Source organism: Hibiscus syriacus, unplaced genomic scaffold, assembly GCF_006381635.1.
Source record: "Hibiscus syriacus cultivar Baekdansim isolate YM2019G1 unplaced genomic scaffold, ASM638163v2 tig00116982_pilon, whole genome shotgun sequence".
NCBI classification, from domain to species: domain Eukaryota; kingdom Viridiplantae; phylum Streptophyta; class Magnoliopsida; order Malvales; family Malvaceae; genus Hibiscus; species Hibiscus syriacus.
The window spans coordinates 818,583-834,255 of NW_024063505.1; the positions used below are offsets into that span (position 1 = coordinate 818,583).

Below are 15,673 nucleotides of genomic sequence, written 5' to 3' on the forward strand. Positions count from 1 at the left end.
AATTGTAAAGTTTCAGAATTTGGTGACTAAAGTAGAAGAATTAATTAGTTCAGTGATTTATTTGGAAGTATTTCCTAAAATTTGTTAGTAATTATTAAAGGAACTAAAGGGTAAAATGGTCATTTGATCATTTAAGGAATTAAAAATATGATAGTGGGGATATATATTTTTACACGTGGGAGTGTAGGAAACCAAAAACAATGTCTCCAGAATTCTCTTCTCCTCCTTTCTTCTTTGTGTGTGAAGCTCCAACTCAAAGGTGAGTTTCTTAATTAGTTGGTTATTTTTTGAATTAAAAGTTGGGTTATGATTCTTAGGTGATACTTAAGCTTAAGGAAAGCTTAAGTTATCTTAAGATCAAAAGATAAATGAGTTAGGGAAGATTAAAGATTTGGAGTTCTTGAGTGAATTTCCAGAATGGAGTTGATAAGTTGAACTTGAAACTAAATTTGACTTGTCATCAGCTTAATTAAGAAGTATTAAGTGTTAGAATTAGATTTGAAATATATGGAAAATAGGGTATGATTCTTGAAATTCTTAAAGAGGAGAGGATGTTAAGGTTAAAGATGAGATAAATGAATATTAATGAGTTTAAGTATGTATATATCAGTTAGGAATATGAAAGGGGTTGAAATATGAATGATTTAATCCAAAAAGAATGAATTTTCGGGTTCAAAAAGAGGATTCTGGGCAGAGTGCATCGATGCATATTCATAGTGCACCGATGCATCAAGGTTAAAACCCAGAAATTGTTTGAAGGTGTATCGATGCACAGGTAGTGCATCGATGCACTCTTTTAATCTAAAAACATCGAATGCAATTGGTGCATCGATGTATAAGGCATGCATCTATGCATCCCAGTAATAAACAAACATCGAATGTATTTTATGCACCGATGCACAGGTAGCGCATCGATGCACCGATAGGGAATGCATCGATACACTGTGCAGTGCATCAATGCATACCTTCATTAAAAGATGAAATGGGCTTTTCTTTTAGCCTAAGAAGTGACAATTTAGAAGATATCAATTAGTATACTGATATGTATCAATGTATTATTATGATGTAGATATAGAATAAAGCTTGTTCCGGAACAATCTAAGGATTAAGATTGATTCAAAGCAAACAAGGCTAAGGTGAGTGCACATTCTCTAGTATATGAGGTTCAAGGGAAAATAAGACTTGTGATAAGTCTATTTCCAATAGTGAAAAACATGAATTCATAGAAGTATGTATTTGTTATGATTTATATGTGTGCATGAGTATATGTGTTATTGATATGAATATGGTAAGTAAAAGGGATTAATGGTGATGATAAGAATAATAATAAGGATAATGAAATGATAGGTATATGTGAATATAGGTATTGATGTGTTTTGTATGTATTGTAAGATGATATGTTTATATTATAACATGATAAGATGACAATGATTTGCATGTCATATGAACACATGAGAAATGTTATGAGCCATATGAAAGAGAAAGTATATGTGATACATGAGGGTGAATCCTATGTTTATATGAATATGAACTCATATGGGAATTGACATGAACTACGTGATTACATGTATATGTGAATGAAACCATGAGCTTATATGAATATATGATATGGTTACATGAATGTGTAAAAGGATATAAAAGATAATGCCCATGTTATGTGTCATGAGAGCTAGGGGTATAGTTGGCATGCCAAGAGTCGAGAGTCTATGTGGTCCTTCGGGACATATATGTATTCTTTGGAACATGTGTGAAGTCTGGTGAGACACATACTTGATCCTTGGCATATGTATATGATTCTTAAGGAATGATATGTGGTTCTTCGGGACATATATGTATTCTTTGGAACATGTGTGAAGTCTGGCGAGACACATACTTGATCCCTAGTATATGTATATGATTCTTAAGGAATGATATGTGGTCCTTATAGACATTATTATATGGCACTACGGTGCAATTCTACGCGGCACTCCAGTGCAATTATATGTGGCACTTCGGTACAATTATATGAGCTATGGTGACAGCATTAGTGCACAACCTCTATGTACTCGCATATCTTTAGTTCTCACATGTGTATCATGGGCTATTAAATAGATAATATTAATAAAATGATATGATAATATGTTTATTTCCTTGTGGAATTTCATATTTGATTTTGATTGTACAAATGGTAACTTATAAGACCATATGATGAAATGAATCAATGATAGTATATATATATATAGTTTACATGACATGATATGTATATGTGCAATTGGTTATGGTATATGTTATATGATATGGACATAAGAGATCATAGGAACATGAGATAAGAGATATGAATGATAATGACATATATGTATACATATATTTGTTACATGTAAAAGTATGAGTGGTATGAAATGATAGTAGTAATTGTTTAGGTATGATTATTAGTTACCGTTTACCTTATATGTTTATATGTCTCACTAAGTCTTTGACTTAGCGTGTAAGTGATTTACACGTAGGTTTCGAGAAGAGTAAAGAGCAATGTGGAGCAAGACAGGTCAGTTCTCCTTACTAAAGGTCAGATCAGAAAAGATGTGAATAATATGTATTTTAGTATATAAAGTTCTAGTTGGCATGTTTTCAAAAGAATATATTGTTTAAGCTATGAACAGTTTTATAAATGTTTCGAATAGTTATATGTAAATAAATAAGTGAAATATACACGCTCTAATTGGTTTTGTAATAATGAAAATGTCTTTTATGTAAATTAGTCATTTATATGTTATAAAAGTTTTAAATTACTCACTATTTTATGCAAGTACATGTTTTAAAAGGTCAATGTGACACCTCGGATTCGTATCCGGGTCGGATACGGGTTGGGGTATTACATTTAATGGTATCAGAGCTACGGTTTAGCCGATTCTAGGCATCAATCGAAGTAAAAAGTGTTTTAAAAAGTATACATGCCAACATAAAGTGAATAATTTCTGATCTGATAGTGTAAGGAGTGTATTGTCTTGCTAATAGAATTAAAATGTTATGTTATATTAGATGTATGATCATGAAGCACAAGGTAATAGACTGAAGGTAGTAGCATTCACCTGCCTTGGCCAGGCAGGGAGAAGAGCGAAAAACCTCAGGAAATGCCTGTATAAACTTAGGGAATGTCTTCACCATGTTGAAGAATATTCTGATGAATTTTCAATTTATATTTTTTTAACTCATAGAATGAATGTATCGAATTAGTTGAAAAGTTAAGAGCACCCGAGTTCAAGGATGGATTTGAGGAAGGTTCTGTTTTTACAGACCTATGGTTAGATGATATGATAGAAGGTTTTTATTTCTCCAAAGAGGAGAAATTAAATTGAGTAGTTTCGTTACTACTTTGACAAGTTAGAGTATGGCAGATAAATGAAGCTCCAATATATGAGGTTTTACTGGTTTTGAAATTGTTCTCATTTCAAGAAATGGTTGATCGTGTTAAAGCTCTAGAGAGAGCTAAGAATAAAAGGATTGGAAAAAAAAATCTCAGATGATTAAGAGAATTAGTGCTTCATAGAATTTTAGCACCATCAAAGAAAGATAGAGATTCTGGTTCAACTTTAAACCAGACATGAATTAGTTGTATTCTCCGTCAGAGAATCAAATCAGATGAGAGTTCGACAGACTCCAACAATAGGTTTGATCTTGAAAGATTAAACAAAGAGTTAATTGAGGATAAGTCAGGGTTAAAGACAACCCTTGTGAATTGAGTTAAAAGCTCTTTTAGAAGTTATGTAAATCGAAGCAGAAAAAGTGTTTTAAATGGATTAGATGAGTATTGAAATCTGGTGATTTTTTTAAACAAGTGGAGAAAACATAAGTATAAGAATGGTAAAGAATAAGGTTTTGTGCAAGTAAACATGTCAATACATGATTGGAGGGTTTTTTTTTTATAAATTTATTTAATTAAATAATTTTTCTATCCAATCAATAGGTGACAAGTTTCACCACCCGATTGGATAAAGGGGAAGAATTTGTTCTTGGGTGGAATTGAACCAACATCCAAAGGATGGATGAACAACACCCTAGCCGCTGCACAAAACAACCCCAATGGTTTATTACTTACAACTAATTGTATTTATCATTTTAAAACTTGATAATGGTAAAAAAAAGAAGCAAAAATAAATTACAATTAATTGTTTTAATATTTGATTCAAGCAAAAATATTTTAATATTTTTAACTAAATTTATATATTGACAATGTAAAAAATATTTTTAATAAAATATACTATAAACATTGAAAATAAAAATTTAACAGAATTAAATTATGATTTTTTTGTTTAAAATGTTTTTAAAGTTGTTAAATTTATATATTGAGAATGTAAAAAATAATTTTAATAAAATATACTACAATAATTGAAAATAAAATTTTAATAGAATTAAAATTAATATTTTTTAAATAAAAATATTAAATTTTTTTGCTTCAAATATTAAAAAATTTAATTCTAATTTATTTTTGCTTCTATTTTCTTTTACATTATCAAACTTTAAAAAGGATAAATACAATTAGTTGTAAGTAATAAACCATTGGGGATGGTTGGTGCAGAGGTTGGGGTGTTGTTCACCCATCCTTTGGATATTAGTTTGATTCCACCCAAGAGCAAATTCTTCCCTTTTATTTTTATCCAAATGGGTGGTGACATGTGTCATCTCTAAATTGGATAGAAAAATTATTTAATTAAATAAATTTAAATTAATAAAAAATATCCTTCAATCATGTATTCCGTGTCATGTTCCTGTCCTGACACATGTTAGATCCTGATTGTATGGTTAATTTATAAATTTAAATTTAAATTATGACCAAATTGAGAGAATATATAAATATTAAGCACTAAATGTAGAAATATACAATTCTTTTAACTGCCACGTCAGTATTCTCGTCAAATATTAACGGCTAGTGGCTTGATTGAACAAATTAAATAGTTAAATGACGTGATTGACAAAATTGAATGATCGGTGGCAAAAGTGAAAATGCTACATAATTAAGTGGTCGACTTAGTTTACCCTAAGTTTAATGATGAAAATATAAAGTTTTTAAAAAATAAATTATTGATGCTTTTTAGATATGGCTCATATAGGATGATATTGTAAAAGGATTAATTAAATAATTAATTTTATTAAATTGGATCAAACAGAATATTGTCATATACACAGTTAATTATACTAAATATCTTTAAAATATAGCTCAAATTTTAAATTGATATTCAATTAATAGGTATAAAACATAATATAATGTTATTTAAATAATTGAAACAAATATATTGTTTTATAAATTCAAAAACAATAATAAAAAGAATTCAAATCTCAATTTAAAAATTATACAATATTAAGAAAAATGATTATATTGATCTCCTTTATTAATAAAAAATTATTTCATCAATTTGCAGCTTTCATTGTTAATTTTGATAAACATATTATTTTCAAAAAAAATATGCTTGTTTAATTGGTTTTTTTATAAGTTGTTTATAAATATTTAATAATTTTCTTAGTTAAGATTTGGAAATCTTTTATTATTATGTTTGAATTTACATATGCTTTAAATATTAAAATAATATTAATTTACACTACCAATTTTTTATACCCATCGATCGAAAACCAATTTAGAATCTAAATTATATTTTAGACATATATGTTGAAATAAATCATGTTTGTGCATGACATAACCCCTTTATTTAACCTAAATTGAAAAGGTTAACCCCAAATCTGAGCTTTTAGCCGCAAGTATAAATCTTTATTATTCATATAAGAAAGCAAAGCAAACCGCATAATGGTGTGCTGAATCCAAAGGAAACGAAAATTCAAGTCTTTATCAATACGGTACTTGTGCTACAAGCAAGCAACGATCATGTTTGTTGGAACGCATGGCAGGTATTAATCATCAGATCTTACAGGCGAAAGAAAGACCTTCACTTTTCAGGGCATCCAAACTTTGAACTGAAGGCTGAAGCTTAGCAACTTTAGCAATAGCCTGGTTTTCTTCGGCAGTTCCGCCCTCTAAGAATGCTCCAACCACCTTCCCCTCTTTGATCCAGTAAGATCCGAACTTCGCCTTTGGAGATTTCGGGTTGTTGTCTCCAAAAATCACCGTATCCCCGACATTGTCACCGTAGAATTGCCATGACAGATCAAAGGAACGAGAATAGAAGTATGGAAGGTAGTCATATTCATCAACTGATTTCCCCTCCTCACTTGCCTTGATGGCCTGCATAAATTACCGGGAAGTAACATTTAGCCGATAATCGAGTATAAGATCAGGTCATAAGTGTAAAAGTAGAAAAACTAAGAGAGATAACACACCTTTACAGCCTGTTCAGCTGATTTTCGGGCGTGGTCAACATGTTCAACCCTTCTCAACTCATTGTATAACTTCAGAGGAAAAGTGGCTAAATCACCCACAGCATATACATTGGGAACACTTGTTTTGAAAAAAGCATCAGTCTGCAATGAAACAAAATATGTTATCCAATCACATACCATTCTTCAATAGAAATAAATGTTTAACGAATCGAATTGAGATGAATATGACACAAAATTGAAAACCACTTCGGGTGACTGCAGATCTTTATAATAGTGCAATGAGACTGCCATTTATAGATGAATAAGCATTTGTTGTTATGCACTGATGAGACCAACCTTTATTCCACCCTTTTCCTCTTCAACCTGCCCTTTGAATAATGTTGTAAGAGGCCTTCCACCGACGCCCACAATGACAATGTCAGCTTCCAGAACTCTACCATCCTTGAGTTTAACTTCCTTCACCTGAACAGGTGCGCAAAATGTATCAGCATTAAAATGATTACAGAGTTTCATTCCCATTAAATATTGCCGAAAGATAACTTCCTAGTTCTTACCTCTCCATTTGAGTCGACGGTGAATCCAACTGCAACTGTTCCCTTTATGATTTTTATCCCTTTATTAGTATAATAATCTTCATAGAAAGCTGCGATGTCCGAGGTGAAAAGCCGGGGCACTATGAGAAGAATCTTGAAGTTAGAAACCCACTAGAGACCAGATCAGTTCATTCGTAATCAGTCCTGATGCCATATGTTTATTAAATTATACTGGAAGGCCTACAGTTGGAAATTTACTTACTGCACCATGGTTCAGGGAACACCATGCTGACATCAAAATTGTTAATGTTCATTATTGCACCAAGCTCAAGACCAATATAGCCTCCCCCAACGATAACAGCCTTGCCATTCTTCTTTGCTTTGATTGCTTCTACCAACTTATCAGCATCATCAATTTCTCTCAAGTAAAAGATGTTTTTGGCATCGGCTCCTTGCACGCCAAAATCTGTCAACCTTATAACCTAAAAGAAAAGTGTATTAAAATATGCAAGTTTCTATGCCAGAAAAGACAAGGAATACGTGCAGTTAGAAACTTTAACTCACTGTGGAACCAGTTGCAATGATCAAAATTTGATACTTGAATGTTTCTCCAGCCGCACTAACTAGAGTCTTGGCAGGAAGATCTGCTTTCACTATTTCAGTGCTAAGGATCAACTGAATCCCTGCAAACACCAGAACAGGAAAAGTATATCAACAAGGGACATTTCCCAATTTTAGATAAGTTTCCTTTTAGCAAATCCATTATCCATTGTGTGAGCAATTTCCAAATTTCACAATGACAAAATCCAGGTAGACAGATGTTACTAACCTTTTTCCTTGTACCACTCAGGAAGCAATCTCTCTCCACCGCTTCCAACACAGACATGGAAACCAGGAAGTCTTGCAGCTCCTGCAAAGAACAATTCATCACATCGATCCAGGAAAAAAACAAACCAGCAAGCCACCTAATGTGGCAACTAAAAGTATGGTTACATCGCATTTAAAGGTGTTTAGAATTTATTTCAGTTTTGCAAATTGGTATATAAAAAGCATATTAGGCTTACCTTCAGGGAAGAGATACGCTTTACTCAGAGCAGGACGTTCATATGGAGCCACCTACATGCATAGTAAAGCAAAAGAAAAAAAGGGTAATATACAATATAAATTTTATCCCTTGGAAGGAACAATAAATAACAAATGTAGCAGTTAAAAGTTAAAATGAGTGCTCTAATGTAAATGGCACTGTTGCTGGCTCTAATACATTAGAACTCAGAAATCCCCACAAAGAGAGCAGAATAAGATATTTTCAAAAGCTAAACAGTGTTCTCAGAAGTCAATTAAGTGATGCAATCTTTTGCTTTTCTAAGCTCAAATAATAATTAAAACAAAACAATTGTTCATGATGATAAAGAGTATAGTCATCCAAAATGTAAAATATAAACGAAATGGATACAATTCTAGTTAATAGATTGAGCAATCATTTGGTAAAGCAACGATCACAAACAATTGCTCTCAGGTATGGTCAAGAGCATACCTCTTCCTTGGAAATAATTGCTAGCTCACCAGGCTGAACACCCTGCTTGGCAAACTCCCTTGCTGCATATCCCTATAAAGTCCAAAGGGGAAACTTTCAGCGAAAGGAAGCAAAGTTTTAAACAAATCAAAACAAAATTTCAAACTTACACAACAGTCAACACTCTACATAATTATAACAGCAAAAGAAGCATTAGATTGTGAAACAAATTGGAAAAAATGCTTGATTGTTTGCCTAAACAAGGATTTTCAGGAAACCCAATTCAAAAACACCATAAAGCTAATCAGTTAATCTTTTATCTTCATCCAGTGACTGCAGGAATAAAAACTAACCTAAACCTTCAATTTCGCATTCAATTATTTTTCTTATTGTTCAGTTAATATTCGTACTCCGTTTTCATTTTCCCCGAAACGCTAGATCCGAAAGCCTTTAATACATTAACCGATAAATTATAACATATCGAAGACAATATTTTCAAAATTTAAAAAAGCGAAGGAATGGATAAACATAATAAATTCGAACGAAATTCAAGAAAATGGTAAAAGAATTAGAATCGATGAGCGAGGAGTGAAGAATGGAACTTACAGCAGCCACACCACCGCCGAGGATGACATACTTGAAACTCTTCTCCGCCATCGGTAAATGAAAGCGTACCTTGGCTTTGGCTATGCTGTCTCGTTTTTCCTTTTATCTTTATTTATTTATTAGGGTAATTAACCGGGGTTTTTTTAAGTACGCCATTGAGAATGTGGAATTAGTAGGCTCCTCATTGGCTGAGTCATAAAAGTAAACATGATTTTGCCGCGTGGCATAAACAGTGCTGTATGTTTAGTTTCTGTTCTGGTACCTTCTTGGATTTCAATTTTTCAGGGCTAATTACATAAAAAATCCGCCAAGCTAACTAAATTTTAAACTGATCCCTACTTTCGAAGAGTTTTACCTGAAACTTATCGTTGAAATCAGGCTTTTCCTCGGTTGTGCCATTAAATTTTTTGTTTGATAAAACTTATTAAAAGAAAGAAGAAAAAGGAAAAGAGAACAATTGAATCCTATTAATTTTCTCACATGTCGTTGTATTAACCCTGGCTTTCATTTTGCCTAACCAACGAGTTAACATCCTCCAAACCTACCTATGGACATCAAACTCGAATTCGATTAGTTCCTATCCGATTTGATTTGATCGGGTTGAATCTTTTAAAAAATGAATTTGAGTCGAGTCGAGTCGAATCGAATCGAATTGAGTTTTTAGAAAATATGTTTAGGTCGGATTCGGGTTCAAATTTAGAATAAAAAATATCTTATCCGATTCGAAAAATAATATAAATTTATCGTATATATTTAGGGATAATTATAATAATAACCCTCTATATTTTATTTTTTTCAATTAGATCTCTATTTTTATTGAATAAAAATAATATCTTTTACAAGTATATTTATTTTGTGTCGGGTCGAGTTGGATTTAAGTTTTATCTCAAAAGTTAGGTCGGGGTCAGATAGAATGAAGTCACTCCTAAACTCGAGTTAGATCAAATTTCGGTTGAAAGATATATATCTTTAAATCAAATCAGGTTAATCGAAAAGCCGACCCGACCCGACCCATGTCATCCTTCTCTAAACCCATACCCATAATTTTTGAAACTGTTTCTGCTGGTGTATAATAGCCCTTGGAAAACTACGATTTGTAATTTCTTAGGAACCATCAGAAGAACTAGAGGTCGAGTAACGTGACCTAAATCGAGAAAAGATTAACTCCCTCCATCACGCCAACTAAGTACAAGTAAGAAACTTAATAAAGTAGTATGTTGCTATACAGTTCCATCTTTTAACTATCAAATATTAATTTACGTTGCTTGTGTTAAATAAAATCTTTTAGAGAAAATGAAAATTCAAATAATGAGCAATCGGACAAATCCCAATGGAATGAGCCCAGCCCGACTGATTCTTCAAATGATGCGGGCATTGGTGTTGCATAACTCAGATAGGTAAATTGAGATTTTAAGAATTAGGATCTTTAAAGAGGGGAGAGAAAACAATCACCGTAGAGATTATCTCGTGACAAAAATAATGTCAAGTTAATTGGTCAAGACATAGCATCAGTACTATGTTATCCTCGGTAACAGTTGTGTGTCGTCAAGTAATTACTTTATTATAAATCAATAATATTAATAATTAAATTATTAGGTTTTAAACATCAGTTGTTAAGAAAAACTTACTAAAACATAATTTCTCAAAATTTATTTTTTAAAATCAAACTTAATGTTTAGTTTAGATTTCAATTTTGTATCTTATCGTTGAAAAAAATTAACATAATTGTTGATTGACATTTTTTTATCTTTTCAATGATGTGGCATTACCTTGTGGTGACAAGTCAACATCACTGTTAAACTTTTAACAACATAATACCAAAATAAAACCTAAATTAAATGTTAGGTATGATTTTGAAATAAAAATAAAATTTAGATACCAAAATGGAACAAAAGTAATAGTTTAGGTACTACACTTAGTGTAAAACCCTAATTCAATTCGACCCAAAATCCAGAGGATTAGAATTTCACATGGAACCAACTACGTGACTAACTACTTTTTTTTTTTAAATATAACCAAAATAACATCCGATCATAATAAAATATCATAATATAATACAGTTACAAAATATATGTATTTAAATATAGGGGAGCTTACAACAACAGTCTCCAGAAATACATAAGTATAAAATAGAGTTTACGGCTCAAATAAATAAACAACTAAGGTCTATGACATTACATGCCCTCTATAATACTCGAGACGTACTATGATTGGTGATCAAGCTCCTCAAATCTAACTACAAGCTCCTCAACTGGAACCTGCATATGGAAACACATTCCATACACTGAGCTCACAAGCTCAGTGTCACACAAATAACCATACTTTACTACATACATCTAACATATAAGCATGCTACAAGTATGATTATGAACAGTTGCATATACTACCGCAACAACAAAAGCAAGCATCATGGTGTGGCTCAGGGTCACTTAGCATCACGGAACTCACACCCCTATTTTCTTATTAATGAACCTTAGGCGAGACCCGGGTCATATAGCATAATCATCTCCCTATACTTCAAGCTAGGTCTGGGTCGCATAACATCGATACCTTGCTCGCCTAGTCTACTCTTTTAGAGTACTCAGGATATGCCCGGGTCACTTAGCATCCGTACAACCATACCAACGTCGCATACAAGTAACTCGGGTGTCCTTAAAATGTTTTTTCGAGCATTAAACAAGGCATAAGTCTTATGGAATCTTACCTCATAAGGTTCTTATATTATCACACAATTATCAATGTTTTCACTTGTAAGTTTATTGTAAGGTTTTCCTCAACGTAAGACTCTCTTGTTTATCATTTCAATTCAAGCTATCCTTATAACCCAAAAGTTCATAAGGGTATCGATACTCCTATTGGGGTATTAGTACATCATCCCCTAGGGTATCGACACTTCCTCGAGTGTCGATACCAATTTTACCTTCGATGTTTTAAAAAATACCTTGGTATCGATACCCCCATATGTGAGTATCAATACTTTACCCTAAGTATTGATACTCCCATGAGTACGGATACCAAAATAGCTTATTAGAATCTGATAAAGTCCTCGAGTATCGATACCAAACCCCGAGTATTGATACCACCTGAGAAGTATCGATACTCCTTGATGGGACATCGATACTCTCCTCACAAACCCTTTGATTTTTTTCCTTACATGATAACCAGTATCAGATTGTAATTGATACCCTATGCCCAGAAAACTTTGTTTCACTCGTCTAAAACTTTCTAAAACACTCCTAAAGTGTTCCCAAGGCCCTTAAATGGTGTTTAAAGCTTATTTAGTACTTAAAGGTCATAAAAGGTCATCGCTTTATGCATGAACAACAACAAATTCCTGTTTTCATGCTTTTAACCCCCAAATGCACCCAAATGCTTCATAGAATCATATAAGCACCAAAAATACTAATGTTGATCTACAAGTATTAAGGAAAGGTTAAAAGTGTATTACCTTTCATCCAAGCTGCAAGAGAACTCTCCAAGATTACTCAAGGACAAGTTTCCCCTTATACTTTCCTTTGGAGCTCTCTTCAACCTCCTTTACTAATCATAAACAAAAGATTGAGTTACTAAATCACATAGGGGCTTAAGGATATTGGAAACATGATTTCAATTCTCTAAAAATAAATTGGGAGCACTAAGGGACTCAAAAATCCAAAACCCATCTTAAACCCCCATATGGTTTTCCATGGTTAAAACTTATAAAAATGGGTTTGGGATGAAGTTAGAGGATGGTGGATTTTATTTCTTACCTTAGCTTCACAAGTTATCACATTTGTATAGCTTCAAGAAATGAGATGGAGAATGGAGCTTGAATGGGAAGAGGAAGAAGACAAGGGATAAAGGAAAATATGTAAGTTATTTTTTCCTGTTTGACCTCATTGTAATAAAAGGATTTTAGCCTTTGAATAAGTTAATTACTCTCCTAGTCTTATCTTTTTCATGCCCAACACAAAACACCATCAAGCCAAAACTAAAAAAAGTTAAGTCTTAACCCAACACTTACAAATGGTCTCTCGACCTATTAAACTTCTGCTCGGGTTTACCCAAATCTACTAACCCAAAAATCAGGGTGTTATAACTATCCCCCTCTAAAAAGAAATTTCATCCTCAAAATTTACCTGAGTAAAATAGATGCGGATACCGAAGTCGAATATCTTCCTCGGTCTCCCAAGTTGCCTCTTCGGTCCCATAGCTCCTCCACAATACCTTTACTAATGGATTTTGCTTGTTTCTCAATTTATTGACCTCTTGATCTAGGATCTTTCTTGGTTCATCCTCATAGGTCGTATCTTGGTTGACTTCGATTTGCTCTAAAGGAAGAATATATAGGAAGGGTCAGAGAGATACCTCTTAAGCATCGACACATGGAATACATTGTGAATGTGTTACATCTCAAGCGGCAAGGCTAATCGGTATGCTACATATTTGACTCTCTCAAGAATCTCATAAGGTCCAATGAAGTGCAAAGTTAACTTCCCCTTGCACACAAACCTAAGCACTCTTTTCTAAGGTGACACCTTGAGGAAAACTTTATCGCCCACCTCAAACTCTGTATCTTTATGCTTCAAATCTGCATATGATCTTTACTGGTCAAAAGCATCCTTTAAATGACTCTGAATCAATTGGACCTTTTCTTTTACTTCTCTAATCAACTAAGAGGATATCAATATTTTCTCACTAAGTTCGGTTCACATAAAGGCGTCATACATTTCCTTCCATATAAGGCTTCATAAGGAGCTATTTGAATGCTCGACTGGTAGTTATTATTGTAGGCGAACTCCACCAGCAGGAGGTGATCTTCCTAACTACACCAAGGTTTATCATGCAACATCTAAGAATATATTCTAAAATCTGGATTACACGATAGGACTGGTCATCGATCTATAGGTGAACAGTGGTACTGAAATGCAATCAGGTACCCAAAGCCTCGTGAAGTGCTTTCCAAAACCTCGATATGAACCACGGGTCTCAGTTAGAGATAATCAATGTTGGTATCCCATGTAATCTCACTATCTCTTGGACATACAGTCTAGCCAACATCTCTAAGGTGTAATACATGTAAACTGGTAGAAAATGAGTAGACTTGGTTAATTGGTTGACCACTACCCAGATAACATCGTGTTTCATTCGCGTAACTGGTAACCAATCACAAAATTCATGGTCACCATATCCCACTTCCATTGGGGATCTGGATAGGCTGAAGTAATCATGATGGAACCTGGTGTTCCGCCTTGACTTGCTGATAAGCTAAACAACTAGACACGAACTAAATTATTTCTTTTTTCATACCCGGCCACCAATATAACTAACAAGGTCTTGATACATCTTGTTTCCTCCTGGATGAACTGGGATTGGGTTAGAATGTGCCTCACCAAGGATTTTGGTTCGTAATTTTTTCTCGATAGAATACACAACCATCGCCAGAAGTACAATACATCATCATCATTTAACTTAAACCCAGGCGCCTTACCACGATGAGTCTGTTTAACCTAGCTAACAAACGGTTGTCAATCATCTAAAGTTCATTCACCTTCTTAAACAACTCGAGTTCAATTTTTAACTCAGCTAGCAACCCACCATCGATGATCTTAAGCACGCAATCAAAGCTCAAAGATCAGATATTGTCTTCTAACTCAAGGCGTCGACCACCACATTCGTCTTACCCCGAATGATAATCTATCATAAAGTCATAATCCTTAAACAACTCCACCCAACATCGCTTCCTCATATTCAACTCCTTGTGCATGAGAAAATACTTCAAACTCTTGTGGTTGGTGAAGATATAAAACATTTCTTCGAAGAGGTCCTCAAAATCTTTAAGGTAAAGACCACGTCCGCTAGTTCCAAATCATGAGTGGGGTAGTTATGCTCATGTGTTTTGCGTTTTTGAGATTCCTACACAACTACCTTACCCTCTTATATCAACACGCAACCCAAATCGTTCAGTGAAGCATCGCTAAACATATTATAATCCTTACCGACTCTGACTGAGTTAATATTGGTGCTTGATTCAAAAGCTCATTTAGTCTCTCGAAACTCTACTGGCTTGTCATCCCAAACAAACAATACTTATTTTTTAGCAGCTTAGTCCTTAGGGTGGCAATCATATAAACCTTTTAGTGAAATGATGGTAGTATTCAACGAGCGATAGAAACTATGCACCTTTGACACATTCCGCGATAACTCCCACTCAACCATAGCTAGAATCTTTTGAGGGTTAACTCAAATACCCTCAGTAGACACCACATGACCTAATAATAATACCTCTAATAGCCAAAACTCGCATTTGCTAAACTTAGCATACAACTGATACCCCCTTAAGGTCTGCAGTACAATACGCAGATGATAGTCATGCTCTCCTCTAAATGCGAGTATACCAAGATGTCATCAATGAACACTACTACGAACTGGTCCAGATACTAGTGGAAGATCCTATTTATTAAGTTCATGAACACGGTTGGGGCATTGGTGAAACTGAAAGACATCACTAGAAACTTATATTTATAATATCTGGTTTCTAAAAGTTGTCTTCACTATGTCGGCCTCTTTAAGCTTCAACTGGTATTACCTAACCTCAAGTCGATCTTGGAGAATACCCTAGCTCCCTTAAGATGATCAAAGAAGTCATCAATCCTTGGAAGCAGATAGCGGTTCTTTACGGTTAACTTGTTCAACTATCGGTAGTCAATATGCAACCTCATCGACCCATCTTTCTTCT

General features: G+C 33.7%; 1 protein-coding gene and 1 long non-coding RNA gene across 2 annotated transcripts; one reads left to right on the forward strand and one right to left on the reverse strand.

Annotated features, from left to right (window-relative positions):
• Window positions 1-5,712: 5,712 nt before the first annotated feature.
• On the reverse strand, window positions 5,713-9,063 carry LOC120192875 (monodehydroascorbate reductase, seedling isozyme-like). The gene is made up of 10 exons (XM_039195575.1): window positions 8,956-9,063; window positions 8,371-8,442; window positions 7,901-7,952; window positions 7,666-7,746; window positions 7,401-7,519; window positions 7,099-7,318; window positions 6,858-6,976; window positions 6,640-6,765; window positions 6,304-6,444; window positions 5,713-6,208 (listed from the first exon to the last, which is right to left on the reverse strand). The coding sequence occupies exons 1-10, from the start codon at window positions 9,004-9,006 to the stop codon at window positions 5,885-5,887; spliced, it is 1,305 nt and encodes a 434-aa protein (XP_039051506.1). The 5' UTR covers window positions 9,007-9,063; the 3' UTR covers window positions 5,713-5,884.
• On the forward strand, window positions 7,910-8,333 carry LOC120192876. Its single transcript, XR_005522810.1, has 2 exons — window positions 7,910-8,048; window positions 8,126-8,333. It is a non-coding gene; the product is annotated as an uncharacterized LOC120192876 (long non-coding RNA).
• Window positions 9,064-15,673: the final 6,610 nt, after the last annotated feature.

Excerpts from the sequence above, each read along its gene's own strand:
- LOC120192875 (XM_039195575.1), bottom strand. The coding sequence starts at position 9,006 with ATGGCGGAGAAGAGTTTCAAGTATGTCATCCTCGGCGGTGGTGTGGCT. Across the intron at positions 7,319-7,400 it reads TCATTGCAACTGGTTCCACA|GTTATAAGGTTGACAGATTT; the intron begins GTGAGTTAAAGT and ends CTTTTCTTTTAG. Across the intron at positions 6,209-6,303 it reads CAGCTGAACAGGCTGTAAAG|GCCATCAAGGCAAGTGAGGA; the intron begins GTGTGTTATCTC and ends TAATTTATGCAG.